Raw genomic sequence first — 17,416 nt, forward strand, 5'->3', positions numbered from 1 at the left:
ACCATGGAATTAATTCTATTAAATATTTAAATTGATTGACAGCCCTAATTTAAACAATACAAAAACAAGTAATATATGCTTGCTCTAGCCTTCACTTAAAAAATAATCTGAATAAGTACTGGCGTCTGTGTAATTAACAATTAACATTTTATTCTTGAGTTTTTTGGATGAGCGTTGTAAAGTAGTAAGTTCCTGCAATTTGAAAATCTTTTGTATGTAAAGTATGGCGCCAGATGGCAAGAAATTTATTTGAAATATTTTGTATTATTATCATTATTAATTTATAATCTCAGTGGTTGTTGGGGAGGGTTAGTCTCACCCTGCTGTTCGTTCAGTCAGACTTATTATTTTCACCTAGTGGTAAATAAAACACCACCCAAAAACCACTCGGCAGTGTGGCAGTGTATTTTGCACGGGCAAACACCACTCTTGATTTCTCTTTGGTCTGCAGTGCCCAGTAAGAGACATTTATCTATTTTTTTATTTTTTTATGTTGTCTTTAAAACTCCACTTCATACTGATCTCAGAGCAGTCGTAACGCAGACACCGTAGTTAGGCTCTGACGTTAGTGAAGAGTTTATCCAGCGACGGGGAGGTGGTGTTCGTCAGCGGGGGGGTTTGAGGTCAGGGATGGGATGCTTATCATGTGCTGATTGCGTAACTAAAGTCTGTTATCAGTTCATGTGTGTTTTTTTTATGCCTGTTAGATCATCTATGCTGTCAATGTTTATTTGTTCATCACAGGAACGTTTTTTTGTTTTTTTTCCCAGCAATATGTAATGCTACACGACATGGTGGCAACACACAGTACTGTTCGAGTGACCATCTACAGGGGCGAAAACGGTACGGTGCCATTCAGATTTACTGAAAACTGCATTTTTCTCACTCTAAAATGGGCATGCTTGTAATGAGGCCTGGATTACCTGCATCAGGGCATCTGGCGCTGTGACCAAAGTCACGATGAGTCAGCAGGCTGCTTCCTGTGCAAGGGAGCGTGGGTAATAAGTGATCTGCTGAGACAGTTCAATTGTGCTTTTTTTTATTTCATCTCTCTCTCTCTCTCTCTCTCTCTCTCTCTCTCTCTCTCTCCTGTTTTAACATTTTTGTGCCACACAGAAACAGAGGAAGCCCTGTCCACAGACCTGGTCCCCGGTGATGTCATTGTCATTCCCAGTAACGGGACCATCATGCCATGTGACGCAGTGCTCATCTGTGGAACCTGCATTGTTAATGAGAGCATGCTAACAGGTGATTGGCCACTATGTGAGAAATAATTTAAAAATCAGGACATTATAATTAATTAACTTTAGTTGATGACCATAGCATATTCCCATTTGTTATCAATCATGTATAAAAAAAAAATAAATAAAAAAAAACACTTTTTTTTTTTCCCCAATTTGGAATGCCCAATTCCCAATGCGCTCTAAGTCCTCATGGTGGCGTAGTGACTCGCCTCAATCCGGGTGACGGAGGATGAATCTCAGTTGCCTCCGCATCTGAGACCGCCAGTCCGCGCATCTTATCACGTGGCTTGTTGAGTGCGTTACCGTGGAGACGTAGCGCGTGTGGAGGCTTCACGCTATTCTCCACGATCCACGCACAACTCGCCACACGCCCCACTGAGAGCGAGAACCACATTATAGCGACCACGAGGAGGTTACCGCATGTGACTCTACCCTCCCTAGCAACCGGGCCAATTTGGTTGCTTAGGAGACCTGGCTGGAGCCACTGAGCACGCCCTGGATTCGAACTCGCGACTCCAGGTGTGATAGTCAGCGTCAATACTCGCTGAGATACCCAGACCCCTGAAAACATAATACTTTTAGTAATTGCCAGTATTATCTTTTGTAACAAATATTTATTTTATGAGTGCTGAAAGGTTCACCACAAAAATGTAAATTGTTTACTCACCCTCCACACTGTCACTCCAAACTAGGGCTGCACAATGAATTGAAAAAAAAAAAAAGATCTAGACTACAATTAAAGCCTCTGCAATTAACTAATCATCAAAAGTGTCAATTACAGATTTCCATTTAGGTGCTGTTCCATTGCGCTATTATTTTCTATTCACAACATATTTTTTAGCAGGTTGTGTGCATGAATACAATGACAAATCTGAGGCGTTTACGATCAGAGGCGTTTTTTTATTCCGCACTTTTGAGATTTTATTAATTTTGGACTGTTGTAGCCTCAATGTATGTGCCCGTCATAAGAAGTAAAGGCTAAGAAATCTTTGATCATTCTATAAATCAATAAAAATAAAAAAACTATCACCCGGTTATCTGCCTTAAGATTATTATTTAACTATCGTTCCACCTCTATAAATAATCTGCATGCAGTTGTCCCACACAGAAGTATTTTAATGTTAATTGTATTAATTGGAATTAATAATCGCAATTACAATATAAAGGGAAATAATCAACAATTATGATTTTAGTCATAATTGTGCCGGCCTTCTCCAAACCCATATGATTTTCTTTCATCCATGAAACATTGGGATTGGGACCATTGGGATTGGGATTTATGATACAGAACTGGATTACTAAAGCAATGGTGAACTGCCAGCAGGAGGTGAAGCCACGGGATGTTCATATGGCCATATAGGTATTCCCTATTCGCCACAGGGCCTCGATACTGCCACATTTTCACCGTCTCCGACCTCTGGATATGTCTGTCGCCATTCGTCCTATGACTTCAGAAGACTTGGGATATAGAACATTTCATATGTCTAGTTTTGTGTTACACAGAAGGAAGTCATACAGGTTTGGAACGACATGAGGATGAGTAAACAATGACAAAATGTTCATTTTTGGTGTGAGCTATTCATTTAACTAAATAAAGACATCAGATTACATTTGCAGGTGAGAGTGTTCCAGTCACAAAGACAGACCTTCCAAACCCTCAGCAGGACAAGAGTGGTGGTGATGGAGACACAATTTACAGCACAGAGGAACACAAGAGACACACACTGTTCTGCGGCACAAACGTCATCCAGACCCGCTACTACACAGGAGAACTGGTCAAAGCCGTGGTGGTCCGGACCGGTCAGTGTGTGTGTGTGTGTGTGCGCTGTGGCAATCTTGAGCGTATGTGCTTACAGTTTTTACCTCATAGATATATTTCCTTCTCATCAGGTTTCAGCACTGCTAAAGGGCAGCTCATCCGGTCGATACTGTACCCCAAACCCACTGACTTCAAACTGTACAGGGATGCCTACCTGTTCCTGCTGTGTCTCGTGGCCGTGGCCAGTGTTGTCTTTGTCTATTCATTGGCTATGAAAATCATTAACAAGGTTTTTATCTATCTTGACTGTCTTAAAGGAAAATTCAGGGTTTAATACGAGTTAATCTCAATCGACAGCATTTGTGACATAATGTTGATTACCACAAAAATGTATTTCGACTCGTCCCTCCTTTTTATTTAAAAAAGCACAAATCTGTGTTCCAATGAGACACTTACAATTACAATACACTTACTTGTGTGTTTTCTCCCCAATTTGGAATGCCCAATTCCCAATGCGCTCCAAGTCCTCGTGGTGGCGTAGTGACTCGCCTCGATCCGGGTGGCGGAGGACGAATCTCAGTTGCCTCCGTGTCTGAGACCGTCAATCCGTGTATCTTATCACGTGGCTTGTTGAGCGCGTTACCATGGAGACGTAGCGCGTGTGGAGGCTTCACGCTATTCTCCGCGGCATCCACACACAACTCGCCACACACCCCACCGAGAGCGAGAACCACATTATAGCGACCACGAGGAGGTTACCCCATGTGACTCTACCCTCCCTAGCAACCGGGCCAATTTGGTTGCTTAGGAGACCTGGCTGGAGTCACTCAGCATGCCCTGGATTCAAACTCGTGACTCCAGGGGTGATAGTCAGCGTCAATACTCACTGAGATATTCAGACCCACAGAGCAATATTTATTTTGATTTGTCAAATATAATTTATAAATCAGCAACATTGCAGAACAAACACACAGAAATGGAGTGAGACTAACAACCATGCAGAGTGCAAAACATGCACACAAACAATAGTTTGATATTGTTTAAATATATATCCAAATGCATAACTTGTGATAAAATGTAGAATTACTACACAGTTGTGGCTGCATAGAACACTGCCGCCACCTACTGGCTATTATTGTCATAACATGATTTTCAAGTCATGTTTTCTTTTTGTTCTTTTTTTCACCAGATGGCAGCAATCTGCCCCAGTACTTGAGACATTCTCATGCTTTCTTCATGTTTTAACTAGATTTTTATTCTAGTGAAGTTCATAAATTTGCTTGTGCATAAGCAAGTCGAAAAATTGATATGTAGACAAGATCTGAAAAAACAAAATCCTGAAAGAAGTGCAAAATGTTATTGTTTTTCCTTCTGGAAGAACAAGTCACACCTGTACTGAACAGTAAAGAGGCCCTTCTTGAACTGAATTGAAGGGTTAAAAGAAACAAAACAAATTCTTTGGTGATGTTGTTTGTTGTTAAACTCTGTCTACACTTGACTGAATGTGAATGCTAATAGAATCCTGTGTAAGTGGAATGGACAAGTGCCCCTCATTGCTGTGATATTCCCCCTGGCAGGAACCAGTTAAGGAGATCATTGTCAAGTCTCTGGACATCATCACCATCACAGTGCCCCCTGCGCTGCCGGCAGCCATGACAGCGGGTATTGTCTACGCTCAACGGCGCCTCAGGAAAGTGGGGATATTCTCCATCAGTCCACAGAGAATCAACATCTGTGGTCAGTTGAACCTGGTGTGCTTTGACAAGGTAAAGACTGGATAAATATTCTTGACAACTCTGCCTATTCATCATACACATGTTGGGACTACAAACCAGTGACACTGTCACACATTTAAGTTTGAAGAATTTTTGTTTTGTTTATTGAGTGACTTATATCTGTACTCGATTAGATTTAGTGCCTCTGCTATTGTTTTTCTGTGTCATTTCAGACAGGCACACTCACAGAAGATGGCTTGGACATGTGGGGAATTCAGAGGGCAGAAGACGGCAGGTATCTTGACGTTTGAACCTGTTCGCTGTTTGTTTAGCATTTAACCCTTTTTAGCTGTAATACATTATTTTTGTAATGCTTTAACTTTTGATTGACTTGTATCAACACAAACAATTTTCTCAGATACATGTTTTTTGGAGCCATCTTATTTACACCCAGAGATATATAATGTCAAATAGGAAATTTTTGGCTAAATTTTTTGGTGATTTTTCAGCAGTTTCTTAGGCTGAAAGTCTCATAGTTTATCAGAATCTATAATATTAAAAAATGTGAAAGGTTTTCTTTACAATGATACCAAACACTTGACCCTCCTTGTTTTTGTTGTCGAGTTATACGCTTTTAATTTATTGTATGCCACTGAAACAGGAAGTCTTTAAAAACACCTTCAGATCTTAAAGAGTGACTGGAACATCTCTCTGCTGTAGATTCCATCTTTCAGAGGAAAAAGCAGAGGACAAAAGCTTGGTGATGACTAAGTTTGTGTCCTGCATGGCCACCTGTCACTCCCTCACTAAGATCGAGGGTCAGCTCTCTGGTGATCCACTGGACCTCAAGATGTTTGAGGCCACGGGCTGGGTCTGTTTCTACCATTACACATCTCTCAATATTCTCATTCACATATCAGAACGAGTCATGCTTGTGTTTTCACCTAAAAAACTTGATTTATGAGGCGACAAAATAGCAGAAAGTTCTTGTTTTTTCCTGTATAAAATGACCAAAGAGTTCTCAGCTGACTTTGGTGTCTCCCTGTGATTCAGATCCTGGTGGAAGCCACAGAAGAGGAGACGGCTCATCACGACCGCATTGAGCTCACTTACGTAAAACCGCCCAGTCAGCTGCTTCCACCACCAGTGATCTCACCAGAGCAGGACATGGTGAGTGCCCCCTTTCCCTTTACCCCTTAAACTCCATTTTTGGGCTGCCGCCCTGCAGTATTTCACACTCAAATTTAAAAGCTCACCATTCACACATACTGTGTGCTGACTGCCAAAAAATTGGTCTAATTTTTCAGAGAACTGCCCAAATAAAAAATAAAGACTCCAATTATTCATAAATAATATTGTATGTGTTTATAATTTTATGATACACTTTTGGGGGAAAGTTTCCTAACTTTGTAAACATGTAATTCTGGTTCTGTTCACACTACCTCACTTTGAAAAGTCTCATTTTATTCCACTAGATGGCAGAAAGCACGTAGAAAAAGTGTTTTTTCTCTATCACATTCCATCACAATATACAGATCTGAAATGTAGGTGGCGCTCTAACACATTTTATCCCTCACAGATGTGCTCGTCCATAGACATTCAGTCTAATTTTCAGTTCAAGCACCACCCTCATTATTTCATTGAATATCTCGGCCTCTGAGTGGACTAGAAGTTTAATCAAGGTGTCATTAGAAAGCTGGGATCCTCCCTTTTGCAATGATATATAACATTTTATCATAAATAGTCAAACATATTTTTCAGATTTTGTTTTAAAAATTTTTTTTGCATGCTGTTCCTTCTGGACTGGCATATTTTGTTCTGGACATCTAAGATATAACATTGGATTATTCAGCCAAGAAAGCTCACAGACAAGTGAAAAATGGCTCAATTTTTAGGGAACTCCCTAAGATAAAAGCAGATATAAAGTTTTTAACTAAGACATTTGTATTTGATGACTTACAGAAATCATATTTCACTTTGTGGTTCTTTTGAAAATCTTAACTGTGGTATTAGGACAACAAAATAAACTGTACAGTCACATTCCTGAGAATCAGAGCTTTCATTTGATATATGACTTGCCCATTTATGTGCAAAGTGAAGGACTTTTATTTTCATATAAATATTTCTACTCCATTACCTCTAGGGGGCGCTAATTTTCAACGCAAATGATTCGAGGCCTTATTTTGTCGTTTTAAGTAACATAAATGCAGAAGTGAAAAGTTCAGATTCTAAGCTTTCAAATTATACCTCATATGCATGACTTGTATATACAGAGACTTTAACGTTTTAAGTGTTAACTTTTTCTGCGATATAGCGCCCCCCCCCCCAGACCTGCCAATTTTGAATACTCTTACAGACTGTTGTTCTAACGGATATTGTTGTGGTTTCCTCTCAGGAGCTGTCTGAACTCTACGAGCTGTCGGTACGTACAGCGGCTGTTGTGTTATGAAGGATTTTTGTGCTGCGAGCATGTACGGGAGCTGACATGTCTGTTGTTTGTCACGCTGCAGGCGTCATATATGATCGGTATTGTGCGGCAGTTCTCGTTCTCATCCGCCCTGCAGAGAATGAGTGTTGTGGTTCGTCAGATTGGAGAGAGACGTATGGATGCGTACCTGAAAGGAGCACCGGAGGTCGTGGCAAGCCTGTGCAAGAAAGAGACAGGTCAGTGGAAGATGCATCCATCCTTTCAAATTCAAACTGGGTTGATGTTGCGTTGTTCTTCACATCTGGCTGTTTTTTCCCCACAATGCATCACAGTACCAGAGGATTTCGCAGAGGTTCTGGAAGACTACACCAAACAGGGCTTCCGGGTCATCGCGCTGGCACACCGACGGCTAGAATCCAAACTCACGTTTCACAAAGTGCAGAACATCAACAGGTGTGGTTGAAACTGTGGACCTGCTCCACTTCCTCTGATTGTCTTTTTTTAATTATTTTACTGTACATAGTAATAAAAAGGAAGACTTGCAGTGCATGACTGGTAAAATATGTTACACCATATTTGGTGTCTCAAAAAAGGTTCTCTTTTTCTGCAGGGATCAAATAGAGAAGAATATGGATTTTCTGGGTTTGATTATCATGCAGAACAAACTGAAAACAGAGACTCCAGGCGTACTGGAAGATCTACGACGTGCCAACATTCGCACCGTTATGGTCACAGGTACAGAGAACATTTTATGTTGAGAATAAGTCGTGCATCCCACAAAGAATTAATCAATGCGTTCCTGACAGGACATTTTCAGTGGGTCTCACTGGTTTAACAGGACTTGACTATGGACATTTAGAGCCACTGCGTATCAGACGGGCGTCTCAGAGCTTTGAAGATTAATTCATTAGGTATTCCTGGAATGTGTTTTAATAAGCTCTTCAGATTAGAGTTCAGACAGGACTGAATGAAGCATTGTGAGTGTTAGCAGATTGAGTTCACAGAATCATGAAGAAGGTTGGGTTATTGCCAATTGAACCAGACTTCTAATGTAAGCCTGTTCTGAGGATTATTATGTGGGGCAAGTTCCTCTATCCCTTTCCACAAACCAAACGTACCATGGAATTACCATCTGACCCAATCACTGTATGATGCCTGAGTGTCTCTTATTTTTTTCTCTCTCTCTCGGGCAGGTGACAACATGCTTACAGCTATCTCTGTGGCACGAGACTGCGGTATGATTCAGCCGCAAGACCGAGTCATTATTGCTGAAGCTCTGCCCCCTAAAGACGGCCAGGCTGCCAAGATCAACTGGCACTATGCCGACAAACCCAGCAAACACTCGAACAAGACTAGCAAACTAGAGGTGAGTGTGCCCTCTATTGGCCAAACAATGTCACTGCAGGCCGGTGGGAATTAAAGGAGAAGGATATAGCATTGCTCCAAAGAGGGGCGGGAATTTACGTCCCGTTTTGGAGTTGCCACAACCCCCTTCTTGAGTAACTCTGCCTTCTTTTGGAGATTCATCCTCCATTTGGAGATCTCCGGCCTGCAGCTATACCTACTTGAATTAAAGGGCTTTCATCAAATTAGGGTTCCTGTGTGTCTTTTAAATTTTAAAATGCCTTAAATTCACTTTCAAAATGTGAGATCTACTGTTGATGAAACACTTACTGCGCATCTTTGTTGTATGACAATGTTTACTTTATAGTGTTTATATTGTAATACACTGTGGAAGTTTGTAAGAGTGCATATTTTATTTCCCTTGTGTTTTAGTGAGCAGCCAGTAGTGCAGACATTTCAAATTAAGAGTCCCTGGTGTATTTCTGGCTTTTTTATAGTATACTTCTTTTCTGGTAATTATTGGTATTTTAGTTGCACTATAAACTACATTTGGATTTTATACAGTTTGGACTCTTGTAGCCTCTATGTCTGTGTCAATCATAGTAAGGAAAGACTACACACATTTAAAATATCAATGTTAAAAACTGTTGGTCGAAACTCTGGTGCATTTTTGGGCTGCCGCCTGCAATTATTCACACTTAAATTTAAAAGCTCACCGTTCACACATACTGTGGACTTATTGCAAAAAAAAATGGTCTAATTTTTCAGAGAATCTCCAAATAAAAAAACAAGATTCCAGTTATTCATAAATAATATTGTATGCATTTATAATCTTATGATAAACAGAATTTTTGTTGTCCTAACTTTGTAAACATGTAATTCTGGTTCTGTTCACACTACCTCACTTTGAAAAGTCTCATTTTATTCCACTAGATGGCAGAAAGCACTAGAAAAAGTGTTTTTCACTGTCATATTGCATCACAATATACAGATCTGAAATGCAGGTGGCGCTCTAACACATTTTATCCCTCACAGATGTGCTCGTCCATAGACATTCAGTCTAATTTTCAGTTCAAGCACCACCCTCATTATTTCATTGAATATCTCGGCCTCTGAGTGGACTAGAAGTGTAATCAAGGTGTCTTTAGAAAGCTGAGATCCTCCCCTTTGCAATGATATATAACATTTCATCATAAATAGTCAAACATATTTTTCAGATTTTCTTTTTATTTATTTTTTTGCATGCTGTTCCTTCTGGATGGCATATTTTATCTAAGATATAATATTACTTAACTGTACAGTCACATTCCTGAGAATGAGAGCTTTCATTTGATATATGACTTGTCCATTTATGTGCTATGTGAAGGACTTTTATTTTCATATAAATATTTCTACCCCATTACCTCTAGGGGGCGCTAATTTTCAACGCAAATGTTTTGAGGCACTTATTTTGTTATTTTCAGTAACATAAATGCAGAAGTGATGGTTATCTCTGAAAAGTTCAGATTCTAAGCTTTTAAATGAGACCTCATATGCATGACTTATGTATACGGAGATTTTAACGGTTTAAGCATAAACTTTTTTGCGATATAGCGCCCCCCTTTTATACATAAAGTTTAAGGGGTTAATCAGTTATTGTCATATCCGCAAAATCCATTATCGGTCGACGTCTTATTTGAATCAGTTGATATGTTGGTATATATATTAACATTGGTTTATGTATATAATAGTTAAATATAATTCTTCCATGAAAAACATGCCTTAAACTTGCACATACCCTGTTTTACTGATAGTCTAAGTCAAACAATCTGTAATGCATGATTTATTTTGAGATTGTGTGAGTTTGTTCTGGTATTGACATGCAGTATTAATTTTGTTTAGGTCTTAAAAAGTCTAATCCAAGCAGTTTCATCTGTTTTCCTCACTTCAATCACACATCTTCAAAACGCCGCCCTTCAAAGACATGTCAGCAAACATGCTAAATGATTGACAGACAGAATGTGTTTTTCATTGGCTAGTTTCTTGATTAGCTAACGTGTGGGCCGCTGCTCTGACTCGTTTTTTTTTTTTTTTTTTGTTAACAGTGCCAGTGTGATATCTTGTATAGAAAAGTGGTTTAGTGTGTGATATTCCCAAAAAACAAGCAAAAAGCATTAATTGCATCATGTTTTTGACCATCCTCTGATCACAGGAGATGGAGATAATAATGGAGGATGGACATGCCATGGATGATCAGAGACTGCAGGAACAGTATCACTTTGCCATGAGCGGAAAATCTTTTGCTGTTGTTACAGAGCATTTCCAGGACCTGCTGCAGAAGGTGGGATAAAAACACGAGTACGAGTACGCAATCCATTCGTCATTGAATAATGTCTCTTAAAATCCTTTCTGTTCTTTACGGTCAACTGTTGATCAAAAATAAAAACATTAATTGTAGCATATAACAGATGCAGTAAAGAAGTTATTCGACTGCACTCAACCAACCGTGAGTCACTCACCGAACCGCCATTATTCTTAAAGGGACAGTAGCGATTTAGCACTTAGTTCTACATATTAATGTAAATACTGATGAAATGCGTAGATAGTGATGAAAATATTGATATTAATGGAATACGTAGAACTTTAAAAAATTAAAATCTAAAATGTGACAAATGTACTTTATCATTAGTTTTTCAACAATTTGTCAGATGTATCTTTCATGCTCTGCTGTGTAATTAAAGGAATATTCCGGGTTTAATTCAAGTTAAGATCAATCGACAGCATTTGTGTCATAATGTTGATTAACACAAAAAATGTATTTCGACTCGTCCCTCCTTTTCTTTAAAAAAGCACAAATGCGTGTTCCAGTGAGACACTTACAATGGAAGTCAATGGGGTCAATCTGTAAACATTAAAATACTCACTGTTTCAAAAGTATAGACACAAGACATAAACAATATGTGTGCGTGATGAGGAGGAGGAGGGCAGGGCCGGGCTTTGAGGACTCACGGCTGGCCATGAATCGGGCTAATCAGCCGGGAGGGGGATAAAGACGAGCCAGAGGCGCCAGTTCAAGAGAGACCCACGTGTGTTTGCGCTTATTTATGTTTGTTTTATGTTGCGTTTTATCATTAAACTTTACATTGACTGTTTAGCCGGTTCCCGCCGCCTCCTTGCCCATTCCCTTACCCTGTTACAGTGTGTTAATATGATTTTAGTGTGATGAAATTGCTTAAGCCAGGCGTACACTACACAACTTGCAGTCGGCGTCCTGCGACTCACAGTCCTGTTTTTCATCGTGCTGGTGCGAACACTTCAGGACTGTAGAGTATAAACTACACGACCATTCGTCCCCGATGGAGACCATGTGGACACTGGTATTAAGATGCGTTTTGGGCAATCCGATCGAGACACCACCGTTACACCTGGTCGTCTCTTTTGACCCTTTGTGTTTGGATTTCGAGGAGAGAGTCTCTGATTTCATGAGGACATCAATCATTACGTCTGTGTTTTAAGAAATGATAATAAAGTGAAAAAAAGTAAAAGACGAGAAAGAAAGCGCTAAAAACTGGTGCACAGTTTCTCTTAACATTCCCAAACATGACGTTTAAAGCAGAATTCTGAGTTATTTTAATGCAGTACCTGTAACTGAGCTTCTAGTGTGTGTGCTGCTCATATCTGTGTCCCTATTGTACATGTTCATGCATTCACTTTTTTACATTTTCACATCGTACGCTTATTTCCCTTAAATCTGCACATAACCGGTGAAAAACTGTCTGTTATACAGGGTTCAGACAAGGTGCTTGAATTTGGCTTTTTCAAATTGAAGTCCTGGAAAACCCTTGAAAATAAGCATTTTTACCACGAGGTGCTTAAAAAGTGCTTGAATTATAGAAAAGCGTAAAATAAGTTGCTTAAATCATTTAATAAATGAAATGTATTTATTTTGGGGAAAACACGACGACAGACCACTAGACCGCTGCTGAAGTCACGTGACACCTGTTACTTTTGTCAGCGCTGTTCAGAATGGGCCAATCACAATCAAGTGTTACTGGAGGATTTATAAATATATATGTGTGATGTATGAATTCTTGCAACTATCAGTTTTAATTAAAAATTACTTTCCAGAGTGAAAAAATGAGATGATGTAAAACGAGATTTGAATGCAGATCAATGGAGGATTCAGTTTTAGGAGTCGTCTAGCGCCCCCTTCTGTAAAGATATCAAAATATGTTGACAAACACGTCCCTTGACTTTATTAGATATGAAAAAGCTTTCAGCCAATTTTATTTATTTATTTATTTATCATTTAAAACCTAATCTTTAATGATATGAAATGGCTTGACTCTGTTTTGCAATTTTTTTTCGAAAATATATTTGAAATTGTTAATTGCCTGAAATCCTTGTCCTCTTCATCTGGTACATCACTTCTATGACATTTAAAGATATTTATGTATTTATTTTGTTCTTATTTTCAATAAAAGCATTAGTGCAAGGCCGAACAGTGTGCAAAAAAGCAAAACAAAATGATTATTAATAATTTGAATAATAATGTTTGTAATTTCATGGCATTGCTGTTATCAATGTTAAAACATTTATTATTTATTTATTTATTTTTTACATATTTTCAGAGGCTGCTTAAATATGCATATAGTGATTTTTCCAGCATGTTAAAGTTATTTCACATTTTCACAAAAATAATTGGTGTTGTACCCCATTGAACCCTCATTAGTGTTAATTTAGTGTTAATTTAGTGTTAACTTCGTTTGTGAAACAAAATGAAATAATAAAAGACAGATCAACAGTCAAGTTGTTCTTTATGAAAATATGTTATAAAATGTTTACCCTCAGCGTTTATGGGTAAAAACTGAACGGGAAATTTCAATATTTTGTACGTTGGAAAGTCGACATTTTTTGAGAATGACCCATTTGCAGTTTGGGTCAGTTCCTCACATAAATCCCAAACTGCAAATGGGTCATTCTCAAAAAATGTCATATGGACTTGTGTTTACACAGTTATTCACTTCTGTGTGAAAGTGAAGTGTGTTTTAATGAACACGCTACAATAACACATCAGTTTCATCATGTATGAACCAAGAATTATTACTGAGAATATGTAGTTAAAGATGCATATTGTTGCACTTGTAATAAGTGATGTTTTATAAAAAATAAATGAACTGAGTGAATAAAATATTTGTATTTAAAATTAACAATTAAAGAATTCGTTTTAATGACATCTCGAGCATAGTCCTTGAAAACAATTAAAAATGTGCTTGAAAAGTCCTTGAATTTAACTTTGAAACATCTGTACGAACCCTGGTTATAGCTGTCTTTAGCGTCATGCCATTTCTAAAGAATCGCCCAAAATGCATCTTAAAGATAACAAAATTAATTTACAATGTCGTGCAGTTTATTCTTGATAACATGTCAACTAACAAAGAACGGCTCTCGTCCGGTTTTGCGCTTACTGGCACCATCTGCAGAGGAAAAATACTAATATTGGGAGATGTGCGTGAGGTTTTATTTTATTATTATTTTTGTCTCCTGTTACCCAATAACTTGCTCTCTTTCAACAAACATTAAAGAATGGCTCTCGCCCATGCGTATTTGTGCTTATTTGCAAAGGAGAAAAATAATAAATAATAAAGACAGTGTGTAGGGAGATGTGAGTGAAGCTTTATTTAATTTTCTAATTGTTTTTTGTCTTCATAATAACTTGCTCTCCTTTCGATTTCATTGGCTGTTGCTCATTGTCCATCTTTCACCCGTCGAGACAGTGCGCACACCTGAAGACATGACGTCTAGATATCAAGCTGTTCTGAAAACTGTCGTAGCGTCTGGGACTCGTCTTGACCTGTCGCAGGAGTGCGCACACAAGACCGTTCGTTGTGAGATTGGAGACTTCTCGTCGCACACCAGTCGCCGACTCAAAACATCAAAGGAGACGAGCTTGAGTCGTGTAGTGTACACTAGGCTTCTGTGTAAATTTATATACAAGTTTACAACTTTGTTGCTATAACTCTATAACAACAGTGAAAACAACAATTTAAGCAACTTTACAGCTCAAAAATACACGAGATTTAACAGAGGAATTAATGTAAGTGCTTTTATAAAATTATAACCTTCAAACCCTCCAAAAATTAAGCCCATTGACTTCCATTGTAAGTGTCTCACTGGAACACACATTTGTGCTTTTATTAAAGGAGGGACGAGTCGAAATTCATGTTTGTGGTAATCAAGATATCAGTAGATCAAACCAATACTGATTGATCAATAATAATCATCAGCATTAATGATAAAGTCGAATGATATTTACTCTTTTGTGTCAGTGGAGTACTTACGGCAGAACAGGTTGGGAAACACTGATCTAGACTGCTTGTTTATAAACGTATTGCTGCACGCATGTATGTGTTATCTTATCATGTATGTTTATGGTGTTGTGTTGTTTGTTGGTGTAGATGGTGCTTCATGGAACAGTATTTGCGAGGATGGCCCCCGACCAGAAGACTCAACTTGTTGAGACTTTAGAAAGTGTAGAGTGAGTATTAAACACACACACACACACACACACGAGATGAGAAATAGTTGTTTAAGTCTGCATAACGTTAAGTGGATCCTCTAGCGTTTGTGCTCCAGACACAATGATCCCTCACATCATTACTTTACAGATCACCTGAAAAACCCCATAGACTTACATTGAAGAGAATTCAGAGACACTCTTTTCACTGGAGACAGTAATGAAATCATTCACTACGTCCTATATAGTATCAGTATATCAGTAAGGAGTGACGATGATGTATCCACCAAGCGTCGCAGAAAGGACTTTGTCACATATGTAGATACTTTTCTATTGCATGTAGCTTACATTGTTGCAAAATAATAATACTTGTGAGTTTTAAATAAGATGGTATTAATACAATAAATCTTCATTCTTTGTGTCATTTGTTTATTTGTTCATAATCATTTAATTAAAACTACATAAGTTTAATAAATACATAGTGTGTACATTTATATATTTTTTATGTTTTAGTATCTTTAAACTCTGATCCCACCTGATCACACATTTATGAATTAGATTTTTCTTAAAAATACTTTGCTTACATTTAGCCTCTTTCCCATATTCACGCACACTTTTTTGTCTCAAATTGGGATTGCACACACACACAGTCACACACACACATGCAGACACACATACACACACACACACACATATAGTCTCACACACATGCACACACAGTCACGCATGCACACACACGCACAGATACAGTCACGCAATATCACGCACACACACATAGTCACGCGCACACTCATACAGTCTCACACATACAGTCTCACACACGGTCACAGTCACGCGCACACTCATACAGTCTCACACATACAGTCTCACACATGGTCACAGTCACGCGCACACTCATACAGTCTCACACATACAGTCTCACACATGGTCACAGTCACGCGCACACTCATACAGTCTCACACATACAGTCTCACACACGGTCACAGTCACGCGCACACTCATACAGTCTCACACATACAGTCTCACACATGGTCACAGTCACGCGCACACTCATACAGTCACACACATACAGTCACACTCGCGCTCACACACACAGTCACGTGCTTGCACAGTTGCGCGCGCACATACACACTCACACATACACGCTCACGCACATACAGTCACACATATACGCACATGCACATACAGTCACACACTCGCACATGCACATACAGTCACGCTCACACACAGTCACACATATACACGCTCACGCACATACAGTCACACATATACACGCTCACACGCACAGTCACACACGCACATACAGTCACACTCGCATACGCACATACAGTCACACGCTCACACAGTCACGCTCACACACACATACAGTCACACCTATACACGCACACGCACATACAGTCACACATATACACACGCTCACACGCACATACAGTCACACCTATACACGCACACGCACATACAGTCACACATATACACGCTCACACGCACATACAGTCACACATATACACGCTCACGCACAGTCACGCGCAGTCACACGCACATACAGTCACACACTCGCATACGCACATAGTCACACATATACACGCTCACACACATACAGTCACACATATACACGCTCACACACACAGTCACACATATACACACGCTCACACACGCATAGTCACACATATACACACACTCGCGCACACATACAATCACACATATACACGCACATACAGTCACACATACAGTCACGCTCACACACACATACAGTCACACATATACACACACACATACAGTCACACATATACACACACACACGCTCACACACACACACACACACACACACAGAACTGACAAAACAGATATAACAATTAAACTATATCAAAGGAAATGCTGCCTCAAGTGAGATACGGCAGCAGCAAAAGTTCAAGCACACAGTCTGAATAAGTGTTAAAGAAAAGTCTGTCCTCTACAGACTGATCTGATGATAATCACATGATAACATTCAACACTTCATGCAATAAACAGAATACATTGTTTAAAAATATTGTATACAGGTACAGATGTTGTGTAGTTGTGTCATAGTTGTTTTGATGTTGTTTGGTTGGAAAGATTTTGACTACTGAGTTTTTCAGCAGTACTGAGTAATTATTTAATATGGAACTAGAAATTCTCACTTTAAATATTTATATAAATTTAATGCAATGTTAAATTCAAATGAAATTTCATATAAACCTTGATAAAAATATATATCTTCGTATCATGCTGGTTTAGATGTAGTTAATGAATATTTTGAAATGTTTAAGAATATCTACATTTTTTAATAAAAAACAAACTGACATCATACATAATAACATTTATATTTATCAGTTAACATGCCAAAAATATAGATCTTTTTTACATGTATGAACAGCTAAGAAGTTAACAATGAGCTACAATATGGTTTTT

At 38.8% G+C, this 17,416-nt stretch overlaps 1 protein-coding gene across 5 annotated transcripts in view; it reads left to right on the plus strand.

The window, feature by feature from the left end:
* The window catches only part of LOC127425895 (polyamine-transporting ATPase 13A3-like), a 71,102-nt gene that overhangs the window by 30,755 nt on the left and 22,931 nt on the right, over window positions 1–17,416 (plus strand). For all 5 annotated transcript variants that reach the window (XR_007894707.1, XM_051672188.1, XM_051672186.1 and 2 more), the window contains exons 10-24: window positions 771–843; window positions 1,117–1,248; window positions 2,862–3,044; window positions 3,135–3,292; window positions 4,581–4,769; window positions 4,952–5,013; window positions 5,439–5,589; window positions 5,772–5,888; window positions 7,114–7,140; window positions 7,229–7,382; window positions 7,479–7,599; window positions 7,757–7,881; window positions 8,340–8,512; window positions 10,682–10,810; window positions 14,928–15,007. Coding sequence is in view for 4 of the 5 variants with exons in the window: in XM_051672188.1 (XP_051528148.1) it covers window positions 771–843; window positions 1,117–1,248; window positions 2,862–3,044; window positions 3,135–3,292; window positions 4,581–4,769; window positions 4,952–5,013; window positions 5,439–5,589; window positions 5,772–5,888; window positions 7,114–7,140; window positions 7,229–7,382; window positions 7,479–7,599; window positions 7,757–7,881; window positions 8,340–8,512; window positions 10,682–10,810; window positions 14,928–15,007 (1,874 nt within the window). In the remaining variant the exon portion in view is untranslated. The remainder of the gene's footprint in view (window positions 1–770; window positions 844–1,116; window positions 1,249–2,861; window positions 3,045–3,134; window positions 3,293–4,580; window positions 4,770–4,951; window positions 5,014–5,438; window positions 5,590–5,771; window positions 5,889–7,113; window positions 7,141–7,228; window positions 7,383–7,478; window positions 7,600–7,756; window positions 7,882–8,339; window positions 8,513–10,681; window positions 10,811–14,927; window positions 15,008–17,416) is intronic.

Source organism: Myxocyprinus asiaticus, chromosome 35 (genome assembly GCF_019703515.2).
Source record: "Myxocyprinus asiaticus isolate MX2 ecotype Aquarium Trade chromosome 35, UBuf_Myxa_2, whole genome shotgun sequence".
Lineage (NCBI taxonomy): Eukaryota > Metazoa > Chordata > Actinopteri > Cypriniformes > Catostomidae > Myxocyprinus > Myxocyprinus asiaticus.